This window comes from Coregonus clupeaformis, chromosome 29 (genome assembly GCF_020615455.1).
Source record: "Coregonus clupeaformis isolate EN_2021a chromosome 29, ASM2061545v1, whole genome shotgun sequence".
NCBI classification, from domain to species: Eukaryota; Metazoa; Chordata; class Actinopteri; order Salmoniformes; family Salmonidae; genus Coregonus; species Coregonus clupeaformis.
In genome coordinates, this window is record NC_059220.1 from 39,912,428 (window position 1) to 39,927,360 (window position 14,933).

The 14,933-nt window shown below is 41.6% G+C and overlaps 1 protein-coding gene and 1 pseudogene across 1 annotated transcript; both read left to right on the forward strand.

The window, feature by feature from the left end:
• The first annotated feature begins 1,133 nt into the window (after positions 1-1,133).
• Positions 1,134-4,705, forward strand: LOC121571706 (acyl-CoA-binding protein). The gene is made up of 4 exons (XM_041883343.2): positions 1,134-1,243; positions 3,634-3,751; positions 3,851-3,913; positions 4,142-4,705. Exons 1-4 carry the CDS (start codon positions 1,235-1,237, stop codon positions 4,213-4,215), a joined length of 264 nt encoding a protein of 87 aa, XP_041739277.1. The 5' UTR covers positions 1,134-1,234; the 3' UTR covers positions 4,216-4,705.
• Positions 4,259-9,278, forward strand: LOC121572518 (annotated as a pseudogene).
• The last annotated feature ends 5,655 nt before the right edge of the window (positions 9,279-14,933 follow it).

The following is a 14,933-nucleotide window of genomic DNA, read 5'->3' on the forward strand; positions in this document are numbered from 1 at the left end:
ATACTGTGAAACAATTATTCCACTATTACTGCAAATATATTATGGACATTTTCTGAAATTAAAATGCAAGAAAAATCCTATGAGAGATATCATAAGGCTACCCTCACATAGCCGATTTGAAATTACATGATCAATTGCGAATGTGCATAAAGATGTTGGAATTCAGATATGACCTCAATTGTAGCTCTTCCTCTGTAGCTCAGCTGGTAGAGCACGGCGCTTGTAACGCCAAGATAGTGGGTTCGATCCCCGGGACCACCCATACACACAAATGTATGCACGCATGACTGTAAGTGGCTTTGGATAAAAGCGTCTGCTAAATGGCATATTATATTATTATTATCCACTGGTCGTCACTAGTTACCACAGCCACAAAGTCATAAACCCGGCCCATTTCTACAATTTATCTTCTTAACATTTGATTTTAAACCTAACCTTAACCACACTGCTGACCTTATGCCTAAAAAATCAAACCTTCTATTAAGACCAAAAAGCTGCTTTTTGTTTTCATAAATTTTTACAAAATAGCAATTTTTACCTTTGTGGCAATGGTAACTAGTGGAAACCCTATCCACTGAATTTTTAAACTACAGCGCGAGACATGGTTCTATAGTAGAGATAAATATTTAATTATGTTGCAGACACACATCGCCATAACCCCGTGCCCTACTTTAGTGGGACCACCACTCGTGATAATGAATTGAGGGCTTTGATTGGTTACCTTCACTCACCCCAACTAACGGAGATGTTGCGTGAGTTTCACTCGGTGAATCTACCAATGGAATTAAGGGGCGGTATCCGCATCGCGCAGTAGTGAAACGCTTGCAGGAACGGACCACTGTGTCGTGAACAACATTCGCGTTAGCAACAATAGTCGGCGGTTTGCCTTCACAATAAAGGTCCCAATTGAAACTGATGCAAACCGATAAAAAAAGGATAACGCTAAACAAGGTTGGAATGTTATATACATTCAACAAAATACAATAATTAGTTGATTTGACACAATCGCACTGTGAATGTATAGACTTCAGAACCTTGGGCACTTTATCCGTTTGCATGTTTCAATTGGTGACTTTTATTGTAAAGGTGAACCACCGATTCCATTATTGCTGCTCACGCTGTTGCTCACGACACACATCAGGAACGGTCTACTCTCTTTTCCGTTAGTTCTGGGCTGTGGACGCCAGTAGTGTTCTGTGACTGTACGAAGGGCCTTCAAAAGGAATTGAAAATCATGTCTGAGGTTTGTATCGAATTTGTATTGTTTTTGACATTACATTGTAGCTAGTTACCATAACATGCATAGCTAGTTGTATTGTTATTTTTATTTCCTGGTCCAAGTGCAGGTTCACTAACATGTAGACTTGGCTTTGTCCGCTGACGGTAGCTAGCTAGCTAGAACAAAAGTAAAAAGCATATTGTTTTTGCCAAACTGGAGTTGGCACTTGACTTGGCACCACTACTAATTTAGTTACTAGTTATCCCCGTCGGTCTTGTGGCAATTTTGAATTAAACTGGCCTAATGTTATTGCCTTTAAAAGGCGTAATTCCCATGCTTCCACCCGATGAAACCACTCCATTTCCTTTGTTTGACAGCTCAATATCTAGCAAGCTAATGTCACTCGCAAACCAGAGGATTGCCTGGCTTTGGCGCTACTGTCACCCTACTTGAAGGGAGTGGTGCGGCTTTGACATAGCCCAAGGCACTGATTGTGTGTACTTCAAACACGCTCCTCTGTTGAATATGATTGCTTGCGTAATATCCTGGTGAGAAGAAGCATGTGAAAGTAATTATATCTAACGTTGACTAAAATATAGCTTGTTGTTAAAGGATGAAGGAAGAAATGTTGCCGTTTTGCGCAGCTCTTATAATCACAGGGTCACTCGAAAGCAAGAAGGCTCGCGCCCAGGAACGCAGTTCGCAGGGTCATAAACTACCATTGAATAAACCCATTATTGAAGAACTTGCAGAAACAATTTAGCAAGCGTCTCTAGTTAGAGGAATTAATGTCTATATTAGTCACGTTATATCTGTTTACATAGACCTAAATTATGCAGATCCATCAGATTGAAGGTAAAAGCACTGTTTGAGTTGATCACGTTTATTTGACTGGTTTGTACTTTGGCCCTTAAGCTCATGCCCTCTGCCTCTCACCTGGGGGCATAGTCATTACGCCGATTCTGTTGCAAAACGTTTCTTAAACGAAAGCAAACGAAACAGCGCGGGACCTACCTGAATTTGTCAAATAGAATCGCACGTTTTAGGTCGTTTGGTTCTTAAACGTTAAAAGTTTCTGTAATGAATATGCCCCTTATAAGTTCACAGGTGAGTTGTAGCCATGGAGATAGATAATCTTTTATTCAGTGAGTTTGGCAACTGGATCTCTGTCCTCCTATTGAAGCAGAGGCGAAAACATATTTTGCATGTGTTTAGCTGAGCAGATTAAATTACATGGGTTTTGGCTGTGTCACATTGTAACAGTGTGTTGCCTCACACATTGCAACATTAAAACTCAAGACCTTGGCTTTTTTATTTTTTAGTTCAGATAAAGTGCTTGTTTAGCCACTACCATCAGGCCAGATTATTTTGTGGTTAGTGGCTACACTCTCATACATTAGCACCATGCCGGGTTGTCTCCTTCCTTCTCTGCATCAACCTCATGAGTCAGGAATGAGCATTATATTTGCATTGATACACAATGCTTTTGTATCTGGCAGGACTGTAAATGGTGGGCAATGCAAAGCTTTTTCCCTGGAACTGTTTTGTGGTCTAACATTTACAATGTCTGAGTGAGCAGGTGCACAAAGCTAATAGATGCACAACACTTAATGTGTTGTCTTTTGAAACCTGCCTTTGAGGCTGTACAGATAAGGGTTGGGTACTTTCCCCTGGTTATTAGCTTTACTTGGACTCTGACCGAGGTTATTGCAATCCAGTCTTTCCTCTGGGTGGGTTGCAAAGGCTCCAAAAGCAACACCCAGGCCATCTGGCAACAAACATTTCAGTGAAACTAATAATAGCCTAACTATAAGCGGGGGCAACAACCTGCCTATGTTCCTAGGCTGTGTTTTGTCTTTCTTCCTCCCCCCCCCGGCACAGTTTGCAGGGTGGCACATCGAGTGTGGCATTTTGTAATGTTGCTCAAGCTCAGCCAACTCAGAGGGCCCATTGTACTGCTGGGGGCCTTTTTTTCTTTTCTTTTTCTTGGCAGCATAGACTTCCTTTTCAGCAACAATGATTTGTTTCCATACTCAGTAGCTCTGGTTTTGAGGCCAGATTCTATGTTCTGCCATTCTGGTCTCCAGTTGCTCACAATAGAATGTCATCATGACTTTGATGCAGTTTTACTGCCTGTAGGCTAAACCTAATAGACCTAGATGAGATCAAGGTTCAATTTACGCCACACTGACTCTCAATTGCTATCCGGTGATTATCTAGCTGAACCTTTTGCTGAAATAGATCTGTCTACTGTAAGGTTGCTGGCATTTTGTAATGAGATTGTATAGGAACCTTTCATGTCTAACGCCATCATCTCTCCGATTTCACTTGGAAGCAGCAATTTTCATGTGAAGGCTTTCTTTTCTCTATGTTTAGCTGACCTTAATCGCATATTTTGCTTCTGTCCCACCCAGGCAGACTTTGATAAGGCTGCAGAGGAGGTGAAGCAGCTGAAGGCCAAGCCAGCAGATGCAGAGATGCTCAGGGTTTATGCTCTGTTCAAACAGGCCAAAGTAGGCGACGTCAACACCGGTAAGCCAGTATCCAGTGCTTTATGATACCCCTCAAGTGTAGATGCCTCATTGTATTGAGTATAGTCTGTTGATCTTGTGTTTTTCTTTGTTTCTGAAGCTCGTCCTGGGATGCTTGATTTCACTGGGAAAGCCAAGTGGGACGCCTGGGAGAAGGAGAAAGGTGTGTTTCCTGTAGTCCTTCACACATTTAGACTGTAGAGGGCACTATTCTTCAGCTTAAGTGATTTGTAATTCACAGGGAATCAGTTTTAGACAGCTGTGGATCCCTTCAGGTCAATGCATTTAAAGTCATAAGTGTACTGGTTGAGCCAGACAATCTTTTAACAGTAACCTGTTATCAACATGTTTTCTGAATGTGTTCTCTTTCTCTTCCTTGTGCCTCTTATAGGAAAGAGCCAAGAGGATGCCAGGAAGGAGTACATTGCCTTGGTAGAGGAGCTGAAAGGGAAGTATGGAGTCTAAGAACTGACTGACTGACCGGGCCGACCGCTGGCAGTGTAGAACCATGACCTCTGTGGTCAGCCCACACCTCGTCCCTGTGAGATGCCTTAAATTCCAGTAGTATGCCCTTTGCTGCAACACCTGGGGCAAATGCACATGTCAAATAGTTTGTAATTCTAGAGGTGTGCTTGGTTTAGCTGAGTAGCGTGCAGGGTGGTTGGAGTTTGCACTTTTTGGACTATTCAAATGGTTCCATTGTACTAAACAAGATAAATCAAGCCCACCTCATGTATTTTATGTACGTGTTGGACCCAGGTATGTTTGCTACTGTGTATAGCATGTGAACGCTGAATGCCTAGTGTGGACCACCTATGGTCACACTGAGAATACAGGACCGACAAGCCGCCGCTACGGACCGAGTCAAGCCGTCCTCCACCAGCAATTTCCTAGTGAATGTTCTCAACTAGTTGTAAAGCCCAGGAACTCCATAAAGTATACATTTGTTTTAACATTTCTGTTGTCATGCTTGGTTATTTCATGAGATGAGATCATACTAACTTGTCTGACTTCGCACGTTTAAATAAATGTGTATATTCAGTAAATATAAACTCAAATCAAGAAGAATACTTTGTCCATTTACCACATTGTTTTGTTCCACCTTGCACTATCTCCTGGGGCAAAAGTTCACTGAGAAACAACACCTGTTTCTTGAATAATGCTTCTGGCAGCTCTCCAAGATCTTTATACTTCTTGTAGGAATGGTTAGCTCTTTTCAGTTAACCAATAGACTACCACAGTATGAGTCATTATACCCATAAAACCTAGTGGTCAAACAAGGAAAATGGTTCCAATTGTTTTTCCACCATTTTTAGAAACACTTAAAATAAGGGCTGTGTTTCGTGTAGGCTTACCGTGACGTTTTGATAACCAGTGTAAATCTCTCTAGGAAAAAGTGACTTATCAATATATTCACCTGTATTTACCCCCCAAAAATGAAACGCTGATTAGCTGCTAATGTGGCTACAAAAGAACTACAAATGCCATTATTATTTAACTAGGGAAGTCAGTTAAGAACAAATTATTATTTACAATGACAGCCTACACCTGCCAAACCTGGGCCAATTGTGCGCTGCCCTATGGGACTCCCAATCATGGCCGGTTGTGATACAGCCTGGAATCAAACCAGGGGGTCTGTAGTGACGCCTCAAGCACTGAGATGCAGTGCCTTAGACCGCTGCGCCACTCGGGAGCCATGATCTGGACGAGACTGCCGAATCGAGGTAAAGGTAAGAATGTCTGGATTAACTAACGTTAGCTAAATGTAGTAATCAATAAATTGTCTACATTTCTTTAAATTGACAATTCTGTGAATGTCTTGTGCACGTTTTAAATTGACAACACCTGTTCGCAAAGGTGTCAGCTAGAAATGACATGCAGGAGCTTGCAGGGATTTGTAGTCTTGCATGATGTCTACTTTGATGCTAATTAGCATTTTCAAATCTGAGAGTAAATAAAGCCGAAATATATCGATAGTCACCTTCTCCAAGAGAGATTTACATGTTTATCCAAACGTCACGCCCGGGTAAGATTACACGAAACACAGCCCTTATTATAAGTGTTTCTAAAATTCCCTATGGGAAAAATGAATGGTGGACAAACGATTGGAACCATTTCCCTGTTTGACCGCTAGGTTTTATTGGTATTATGACACCTTCACTGTGGGGCTCTATAACAGTGGTTCACAGGAGGCAAGTTGAGCTTTGCACTGCTTTCTCACTGTTTGAGACAACATTTCCACTCAGGAGTGCGTTCATGCATGAATTGGGTAGAAATGGTGTGAGATTGGGAATAATAATGATAATATGCCATTTAGCAGACTGTTTTATCCAAAGCGACTTACAGTCATGTGTGCATAAATTTTTACGTATGGGTGGTCCCGGGGATCGAACCCACTACCCTGGCGTTACAAGCGCCATGCTCTACCAATTGAGCTACAGAGGACCATAATGGCCATAGTCTTGATGCGTAAATCTCTGTGCACTCATGGAAGGAACCTTCTTCCTTCCTCTGTCTCCTCCTGGTGACAGCAGAGTATCCCCTGACCGGACTTCTAATAACTGTACAAAAATAAATTTTAAAGAAGTACATTCTGGCTGAATAACTAGAGGGAGAGGACTTCTGGAGTTTATTCCAGAAGGAGACTTGCATTGTTTTATGAATGTTTGTTAATCATACACCTAAACATAACTCCCACTGTACTTTATATATTCTAAGACCCGTTTCGCTGCCGCTTTTGCCTCTCGGTCAAGTGGAGACTTGCAGGGAATACAACATGTCATTTACAACTATTCAGATCAAAGGAAATATTCTAGTTTTTTTATTATAATGATGACTGACGGTAGATTTGCTTGTAAATCGCACAGTAAATGCTTATAAATAAGTATGATAAATATGTTTTGTCGGTTTTGCTCAATGGTATCATGTCCATGATTGATGTTTAGGCTAAATCTTCAGTGTTCTGTCATTAGGCTACTGATGAAGTTGCTCGTGTTAGTGAACCACTATTGAAACAGAACAGACTTTCAGAGACACTCTCATACTGTACATTCTTTAATGTTATGATCACCTTATTTTATTATCATCTTAAAGGGACAATCAGCAGTTGCTACATCCATTTTTGGACTTAATTAATTATACAGTACCAGTCAAAAGTTTGGACACACCTACTCATTCAAGGGTTTTTCTTTATTTTTTACTATTTTCTACATTGTAGAATAATAGTGAAGACATCAAAACTATGAAATAACAATTGGTAGAGCATGGCGCTTGTGACGCCAGGGTAGTGGGTTCGATCCCCGGGACCACCCATACGTAAAAATGTATGCACACATGACTGTAAGTCGCTTTGGATAAAAGCATCTGCTAAATGGCATATTATATTATATTATTATGTAGTAAAATAAAAGTGTTAAACAAATCAAAATATGTGATATAGAATTAAACAAATATATTATTAAGTCTGGTAAGACTTTTTCCATTTGATTGCTTATGAGCTTTGTTATTATTCTCACAATGTATTAAAGTTATGGGTTTGTAATCAGCAGGGGACTCTCCAGATTTTCCTGGTTTTAATATAACTGAAATAACTGTTTGATAGATGGAATAAGGAAGCACTGAATTTTGTCCCAAAATGTTAAATAGGATTCTGTGGGAAAACAGTCGATTCCTGGTGCTTTTCTCCGCGCAAATGTTTTAACAGTGTCTAATATTTCTTTTTCAGTGATCTCTGTTTTTAGTGATACTTTTTTTGTCTGCTGATAATTGCTTCAGGGTTGTTGAGTCTTAGAAGGTTGTAGGATCAGTCCAACTGTTGTTTAATTCTGATTTATATAGATTTTCATAAGCTTTTAAAATTGTAATTAATCGCGATATTGTTTATAGTTAACGCATTTGTATCTTTTTCTTTTAAAATTATAACTGGTTTGGCGTGTATTTGTTTTGTGAGGTCTGTGAGATGTTAACCAGGTGTATTTGCCATTAAATAGTATGATTTATTTGAGTTTAACCTGTAGTTGTTGGCTCTCTTCAAAAGTAAAAGATAATATTCCTGCTTAAATTCAGAAATTTTAGTTTTCTTGTTTACCTTTGTTATGGGCTTTTTCTAAAATAGTGATTTATTTTTATTATTATTATTATTATTTTTTGTCATTTAGCAGACGCTCTTATCCAGAGCGACTTACAGGAGCAATTAGGGTTAAGTGCCTTGCTCAAGGGCACATTGACAGATTTTTCACCTAGTCGGCTCGGGGATTAGAACCAGCAACCTTTCGGTTACTGGCACAACGCTCTTACCCACTAAGCTACCTGCCGCCCTATTTTCTCTAGTAACACTAGTCCAATAGCCTATGATTTGTTCCCTCATATGCCTGCAGTCTTATTTCACATGAAAGAATGAACCCAAGGTATTCTACACAGCTGGATCTGGTACTCAAGTTTCTCCTCTTTAATCACCTGATTCAAACTCTGCTGGAGAGAGACATAACCAAGGTTACTGGTTTCAGGACTAATCCAAAAGAGGACCATCGCGCTCTCCCAGAAGTTTGGTTGGTGTGTAAAATCGGTGGATTCTTGGTTCAGGACTCCAGATAGATTAACTTACAGTGGACTTTAAGGCACTTCCCTGTGGTCACACAGTGCCCTGTGTCTTTGTCTCTGTCCTGGTCACACGTGTCTCTACTGTACTCTGTACCTGCACAATTATTTACCCCAAAATCACTCAATCCCCTTCCTGTAGGTCCCAGGAGGAGCCCCCCGTCAGAGGAAGGCCTGGCCTCTCTTCCTGGAGGTGTTGACCCGCAGTCTGATCATCCTCTGCACGGCCTTGGCCATTGTCCTCTCCTCCATAGCCGTGTGTGTTGGACACTGGTTGCTGGTGGACGGCCGGAAGATGTTTGGTCGGTGGCACTTCTGCACCCTGAAGGCTATGGTGGAACAAACAGCCCCACCTAATTGCACCACCCACCTGAGTGTATCTGGGGTGCAGGGGATGGCGGTGGGCCTGTGTCGCTCGTTGGTTTCCCTGGCCATTGTGGGAGCCATCTTTGGCCTGGAGTTGCTGGTCATGTCGCAAGTGAGTGAGGTCCGGGACTCGGAAACGGCAGTGGGGCCTGGGGTCAGCTCTGGTGCTGGTGGTGGCAGCACTGTCGGTGGGTGGTGTGGTGGTGTTTGTGGCTCTGCTCTGTCAGCACGCCTCTCCCTTGGGTTTCACCCTCACTTTCTGGTGGCAGTTTACCGCAGTGTTCCTGCTCTTCCTCAACGGCACGGTGGCGCGTCATATCCTTCACATAGCCCTGCAGCCGCCACCTGGAGGCCACCTGGGGAAATGCTAGAGGTGAAGGAGCACAAGTGGATACAGTAGTACGGTAGAAGGCAGGTTCATGTTCCAAACACGGAGACATCCCAGGAACAGTGATTTCCTATTGGAATTAGGTTCAGGGTTACGCCCAGGGTTAAGGACTGTAGAACACAGGCGACATCAGGACAACTCTGCTGTCACAGTACCTGAGATGTAACAGTGTCATTTGGAATGGATCAGCTGTATGTACGGTTCCTCAAGGCCTAGTGCATTTGCATCTTGTTAATAGCACATACTGGGAACTGTAAACACTAACTGCTGCCTGTTCATATGCAGTCATATAATTTTTCTGTGGAAATAAAACTCTGGATTGTGCAGAATCTCTCTCTTACAACAGAAGCTTTTCTTAGTTGCCAGTGGTGACTGATTAAACAGCCCAGTAACAGATAGGAAGGACAATTACTTTTATAAAACATGTGACATTTATTGTAAGACTTTATTTTCTCATTGCTATTAAGTCATATCATCATTGTGCCTGTGTGAAGCAACACATAACCTATTTTATTTAACCTTTATTTAGACAGGGAGTCATGCTGAGACCAAAGCTCTCTTTTACAGATGAACCTTGTATAAACATCAATACACATACAGAACCAGTCAAATGTTTTGACACCTACTCATTCAAGGGTTTTTATTTTTACTATTTTATACATTGTAGAATAATAGTGAAGACATCAAAACTATGAAATAACACATATGGAATCATGTAGTAACCAAAAAAGTGTTAAACAAATCAAAATATATTTGAGATTTGAGATTCTTCAAAGTAGCCACCCTTTGCCTTGATGACAGCTTTGCACACTCTTGGCATTCTCTCAACCAGCTTCACCTGGAATTATTTTCCAACAGTCTTGAAGGAGTTCCCACATATGCTGAGCACTTGTTGGCTGCTTTTCCTTCATCCCAAACCATCTCAATTGGGTTGAGGTCGGGTGATTGTGGATTCCAGGTCATCTGATGCAGCACTCCATCACTCTCCTTCTTGGTCAAATAGCCCTTACACAGCCGGGAGGTGCGTTGGCTCATTGTCCTGTTGAAAAACAAATGATAGTCCCACTAAGCGCAAACCAGATGGGATGGCGTATCGCTGCAGAATGCTGTGGTAGCCATGCTGGTTAAGTGTGCCTTGAATTCTAAATAAATCACTGACAGTGTCACCAGCAAAGCACCATCACACCTCCTCCTCCATGCTTCACGGTGGGAACCACACATGCGGAGATCATCTGTTCACCTACTTTATGTCTCACAAAGACACGGCGGTTGGAACAAAAAATCTCCAATTTGGACTCATCAGACCAACGGACAGATTTCCACCAGTCTAATGTACATTCCCTGTGTTTCTTGGCCCAAGCAGGTCTCCTTTAGTAGTGGTTTCTTTGCAGCAATTCGACCATGAAGACCTGATTCACGCAGTTTCCTCTGCACAGTTGATGTTGAGATGTGTCTGTTACTTGAACTCATTTATTTGGGTTGCAATTTCTGAGGCTGGTAACTCTAATGAACTTATCCTCTGTAGCAGAGGTAACACTGGGTCTTCCTTTCCTGTGGCGGTCCTCATGAGAACCAGTTTCATCATAGCGCTTGATGGTTTTGCGACTGCACTTGAAGAAACTTTCAAAGTTCTTGACATTTTCCGGATGGACTGTCATTTCTCTTTGCTGATTTGAGCTGTTCTTGCCATAATATGGACTTAGCCCTATTTGGTAAAAGACCATCTTCTGTAAACCACCCCTACCTTGTCACAACACAACTGATTGGCTCAAACGCATTAAGAAGGAAAGAAATTCCACAAATTAACAATTAACAAGGCACACCTGTTAATTGAAATGCATTCCAGGTGACTACCTCATGAAGCTGGTTGAGAGAATGCCAAGAGTGTGCAAAGCTGTCATCAAGGCAAAGGGTGGCTACTTTGACGAATCTCAAATATAAAATATATTTTGATTTGTTTAACACTTTTTTGGTTACTACATGATTCCATATGTGTTATTTCATAGTTTTGATGTCTTCACTATTATTCTACAGTACAATGTAGAAAATAGTAAAAATAAAACCCTGGAATGAGTAGGTGTGTTCAAACTTTGACTGGTACTGTACGTACACAACAATATACAGTATACACAAATATTCAAATCAATACATTAATGCAAAACACAATCATAAAAAACACTTTTGTCAGTAAAAAGTTAGATTTTGTCTATCCCCACCTGACCCGATCATGCAGTTTAATAAAATACCAAAATCAACTATGAATCAATTATATTAATTTGGGGCAGGTCGAAACATTCATGGACATTTAGCTAGCTTGCTAGTTTGTCCTGGGAGATGAACATTGGGTTGTTATTTTAACTTACATGCATATGGTCCTCTTTTTAGCTGGTTCTTTGTAGAATTTTGACCAGGCCTCATACAAAATTGTGTGTCTCTACTCCGACGATTAATCCACAGATAAAAAGGGAAACCTAGTTAGTTATCATTCATGAATCTCTCCTAGTTTGTCTTTCAAGCATCCACGTGGGTTTGTATCTTCCTGATATCCAATAAGGAGGGGGCTTGTAGCGCATGGCTACGCAGACGCTTGTTCACGCGCACGAGCGGTGGGTGAAATGATTGAATAACGTATTTTGCAATGCTCAAGCACGCAATGTGGCCTGTGTGGCGAAGGGATCGCCCGAGTTAGCCATCCCTGAGACTGGTTCTGGTATCTCGTACGTCTATAAGTTAACAATGAAGTAAGGTACAGCGGATGTTTATGCAGGAGGGCTTTAAAAACAAAAAGAGTGCAACTGACATAACATGGTTAAATTGATTCTAGGAACTGCCACCTACACATTAACACACATTTCTTTAAACTTTACAACAGCTCTTGTTTTCATGGTTAAACATCAACATATCTTATGTAACATTTGGAATATACATGTAAGAAATTAATCATTGAGTCAATAAATACAATTAAGCATGATCACATGGTCCTTTAGAATGCCTGGTAATATTTACTATTTTACAGGCACAAGTCTCTTTTATTTCTGATAATTGTGTGTGTGTGCGTGCGTGTGAGGATGAGGCCTCATCCTTCAAGAGTCAATCGGGTATGTCAGAATGTCACAGATAGACTGTGGAACACACAGAAAGCCTCGTAGGTACAGTAAGTAGTGACTGGATGTGTTACACCAGACTAGAATGGCATGTGGAGGGTCCCCGGGGAAGGAAGGAGACCTGGATATGGGCCCCTCCACTGACTCATGGAGCCATGTTGGCGCCTTGTCTCCCCAGGTACACTACATGACCAAAATTATGTGGACACCTGCTCGTCGAAGATCTCATTCCAAAATCATGGGCATTAATATGGAGTTGGTGTCATTGTATGCTGTAGCATTAAGATTTCCCTTCACTGGAACTAAGGGACCTAGCCCGAACCATGAAAAACAGCCCCAGACCATTATTCTTCCTCCACCAAACTTTACAGTTGTCACTATGCATTCGGGCAGGTAGCATTTTCCTGGCATCTGCCAAATCCAGATTCATCTGTCGAACTGCCAGATGGTGAAGCGTGATTCATCACTCTAGAGAACGCGTTTCCACTGCTCCAGAGTCCAATGGCGGCAAGCTTTATACCACTCCAGTCGACACTTGGCATTGCGCATGGTGATCTTAGGCTTGTGTGCGGCTGCTTGTTCATGGAAACCTATTTCATGAAGCTCCCGACGAACAGTTATTGTGCTGACGTTGCTTCCAGAGGCAGTTTGGAACTCGGTAGTGAGTGTTGCAACTGAGGTCAAACAATTTTTTACTTCAGCACTCGGCGGACCTGTTCTGTGAGCTGGTGTGCCTACCACTATGCGGCTGAGCCGTTGTTACTCCTAGACGTTTCCACTTCACAATAGCAACACTTACAGTTGACCGGGGAAGCTCTAGCATGGCAGAAATTTGACGAACTAACTTGTTGGAAAGGTGGCATCCTATGACAGTGCCACGTTGAAAGTCACTGAGCTCTTCAGTAAGGCCATTCTACTGCCAATGTTTGTCAATGGAGATTGTATGGCTGTGTCATCGATTTTATACAACAGGTGTGATTTAAATAGCCCAATCCACTAATTTGAATGGGTATCCACATACTTTTGTATATATAGTGTAGATACTGCTCCAGCCTCCGTCGCTTCCTCCTCCTCTGAACCTCATACTGAGCCTGGGGAGAGTGTCAAAGTTCAACACCCGGGCTCAGACAATCCCTTCTCTCTATTCTCTATAATCTACTACACTAACTGTGTGGATGTCTATTTACCACTCCATTCAGAAAACAGTATAGAACTGCTACTACAAACCCCTAGAATAGAACAAAGCACAGACAAAGGTTTAGGTGTACTCAATGTATACCCCAACATAAATACACTGAAAGTTTGTACATGACATGTACAGTACACCCACAGGGTTAGGATAAAGGTACTACAGTACCTGAGTGGAGGCGAAAGCCAGCTCGATAAAGTTCCATATTTTATTGACTTTATTCAGGAGGAATGCAAAGAGGACGTAGTGCAAACCAAAGACTGATACCAAAAGGAAGGTGGACTTAGCAAGCCTCCTGAATATAAAGATATACAACTACATCAGATATCATCAACATGACAAAAGTGTAGTTTTTTTGTTCTGTAGCTGTTCATTGTTTTTGTCAAACAGAATAAAAATGTAACTCACCTGTACTGGTTGAACTAATTTACATGCATGTCCTGTTTCCGTAACTTGGCCACCAGGATTCTTATGATACTCGGGAAAAAACAAAGTTAATCTAAATAAGAGACTGATTTTGAATGAGGTGCTGACTAACAGAAAATCACAAACTTGCTTATGGGGTCAAAGGTTATGTCAGAACTCACAACAATGAAGAGGAGAATAGGAACTGAGAATCCAGCAGATCCCCTCGTGTCTCCTAGCACCTTTAAAACTGGGGGGAATACACACACTATAGGTGGGGAGCATATAAGCATTATTTTTTTCTTTTCTATTTTACCCCCTTTTTCTCCCCAATTTCGATCTTGTCTCATCGCTGCAACTCCCCAACGGGCTCGGGAGGCGAAGGTCGAGTCATGCATCCTCCGAAACATGACCCGCCAAACCGCACTTCTTAACACCCGCCCGCTTAACGCGGAAGCCAGCCGCACCAATGTGTCGGAGGAAACACCGTTCATCTGACGACCGAGGTCAGCCTGCAGGTGCCCGGCCCTGTAGTTGGCCATGATGCAGTAGTTGGATAACATTGTAGCAATCTCACAGCTGACCTGTGGAGGGCAACAGAGGACAGAGACCGACAGGAGGATAAGTCACCTCAACCAGAAGAGTAGGGAATAAATTAATATTGTCTCAAACGCATGAAGAAGGAAAGAAATTCCACAAATTATCTTTTAAGAAGGCACACCTGTTAATTGAAATGCATTCCAGGTGACTACCTCATGAAGCTGGTGAGATAATGCCAAGAGTGTGCAAAGCTGTCATCGAGGCAAAGGGTGGCTATTTGAAGAATGTCAAATATAAAATAAATTATATTTGGATTTGTTTAACACTTTTTTGGTTACTACATGATTACATATGTGTTATTTCATAGTTTTGATGTCTTCACTATTATTCTACAATGTAAAAAATAGTAAAAATAAAGAAAAACCCTTGAATGAGTAGGGGTGTCCAAACTTCTGACTGGTAGTGTATTTCTTAATTCAATTATTTTACTTTTAGATTTGTGTGTATTGTTGTGAATTGTTAGATACCACTGCACTGTTGGAGCTAGGAACACAAGCATTTCGCTACACTCGCAATAACATCTGCTAAATATGTG

Excerpts from the sequence above, each read along its gene's own strand:
- LOC121571706 (XM_041883343.2), top strand. Across the intron at positions 3,752-3,850 it reads AGTAGGCGACGTCAACACCG|CTCGTCCTGGGATGCTTGAT; the intron begins GTAAGCCAGTAT and ends TTGTTTCTGAAG. Across the intron at positions 3,914-4,141 it reads CGCCTGGGAGAAGGAGAAAG|GAAAGAGCCAAGAGGATGCC; the intron begins GTGTGTTTCCTG and ends TGCCTCTTATAG.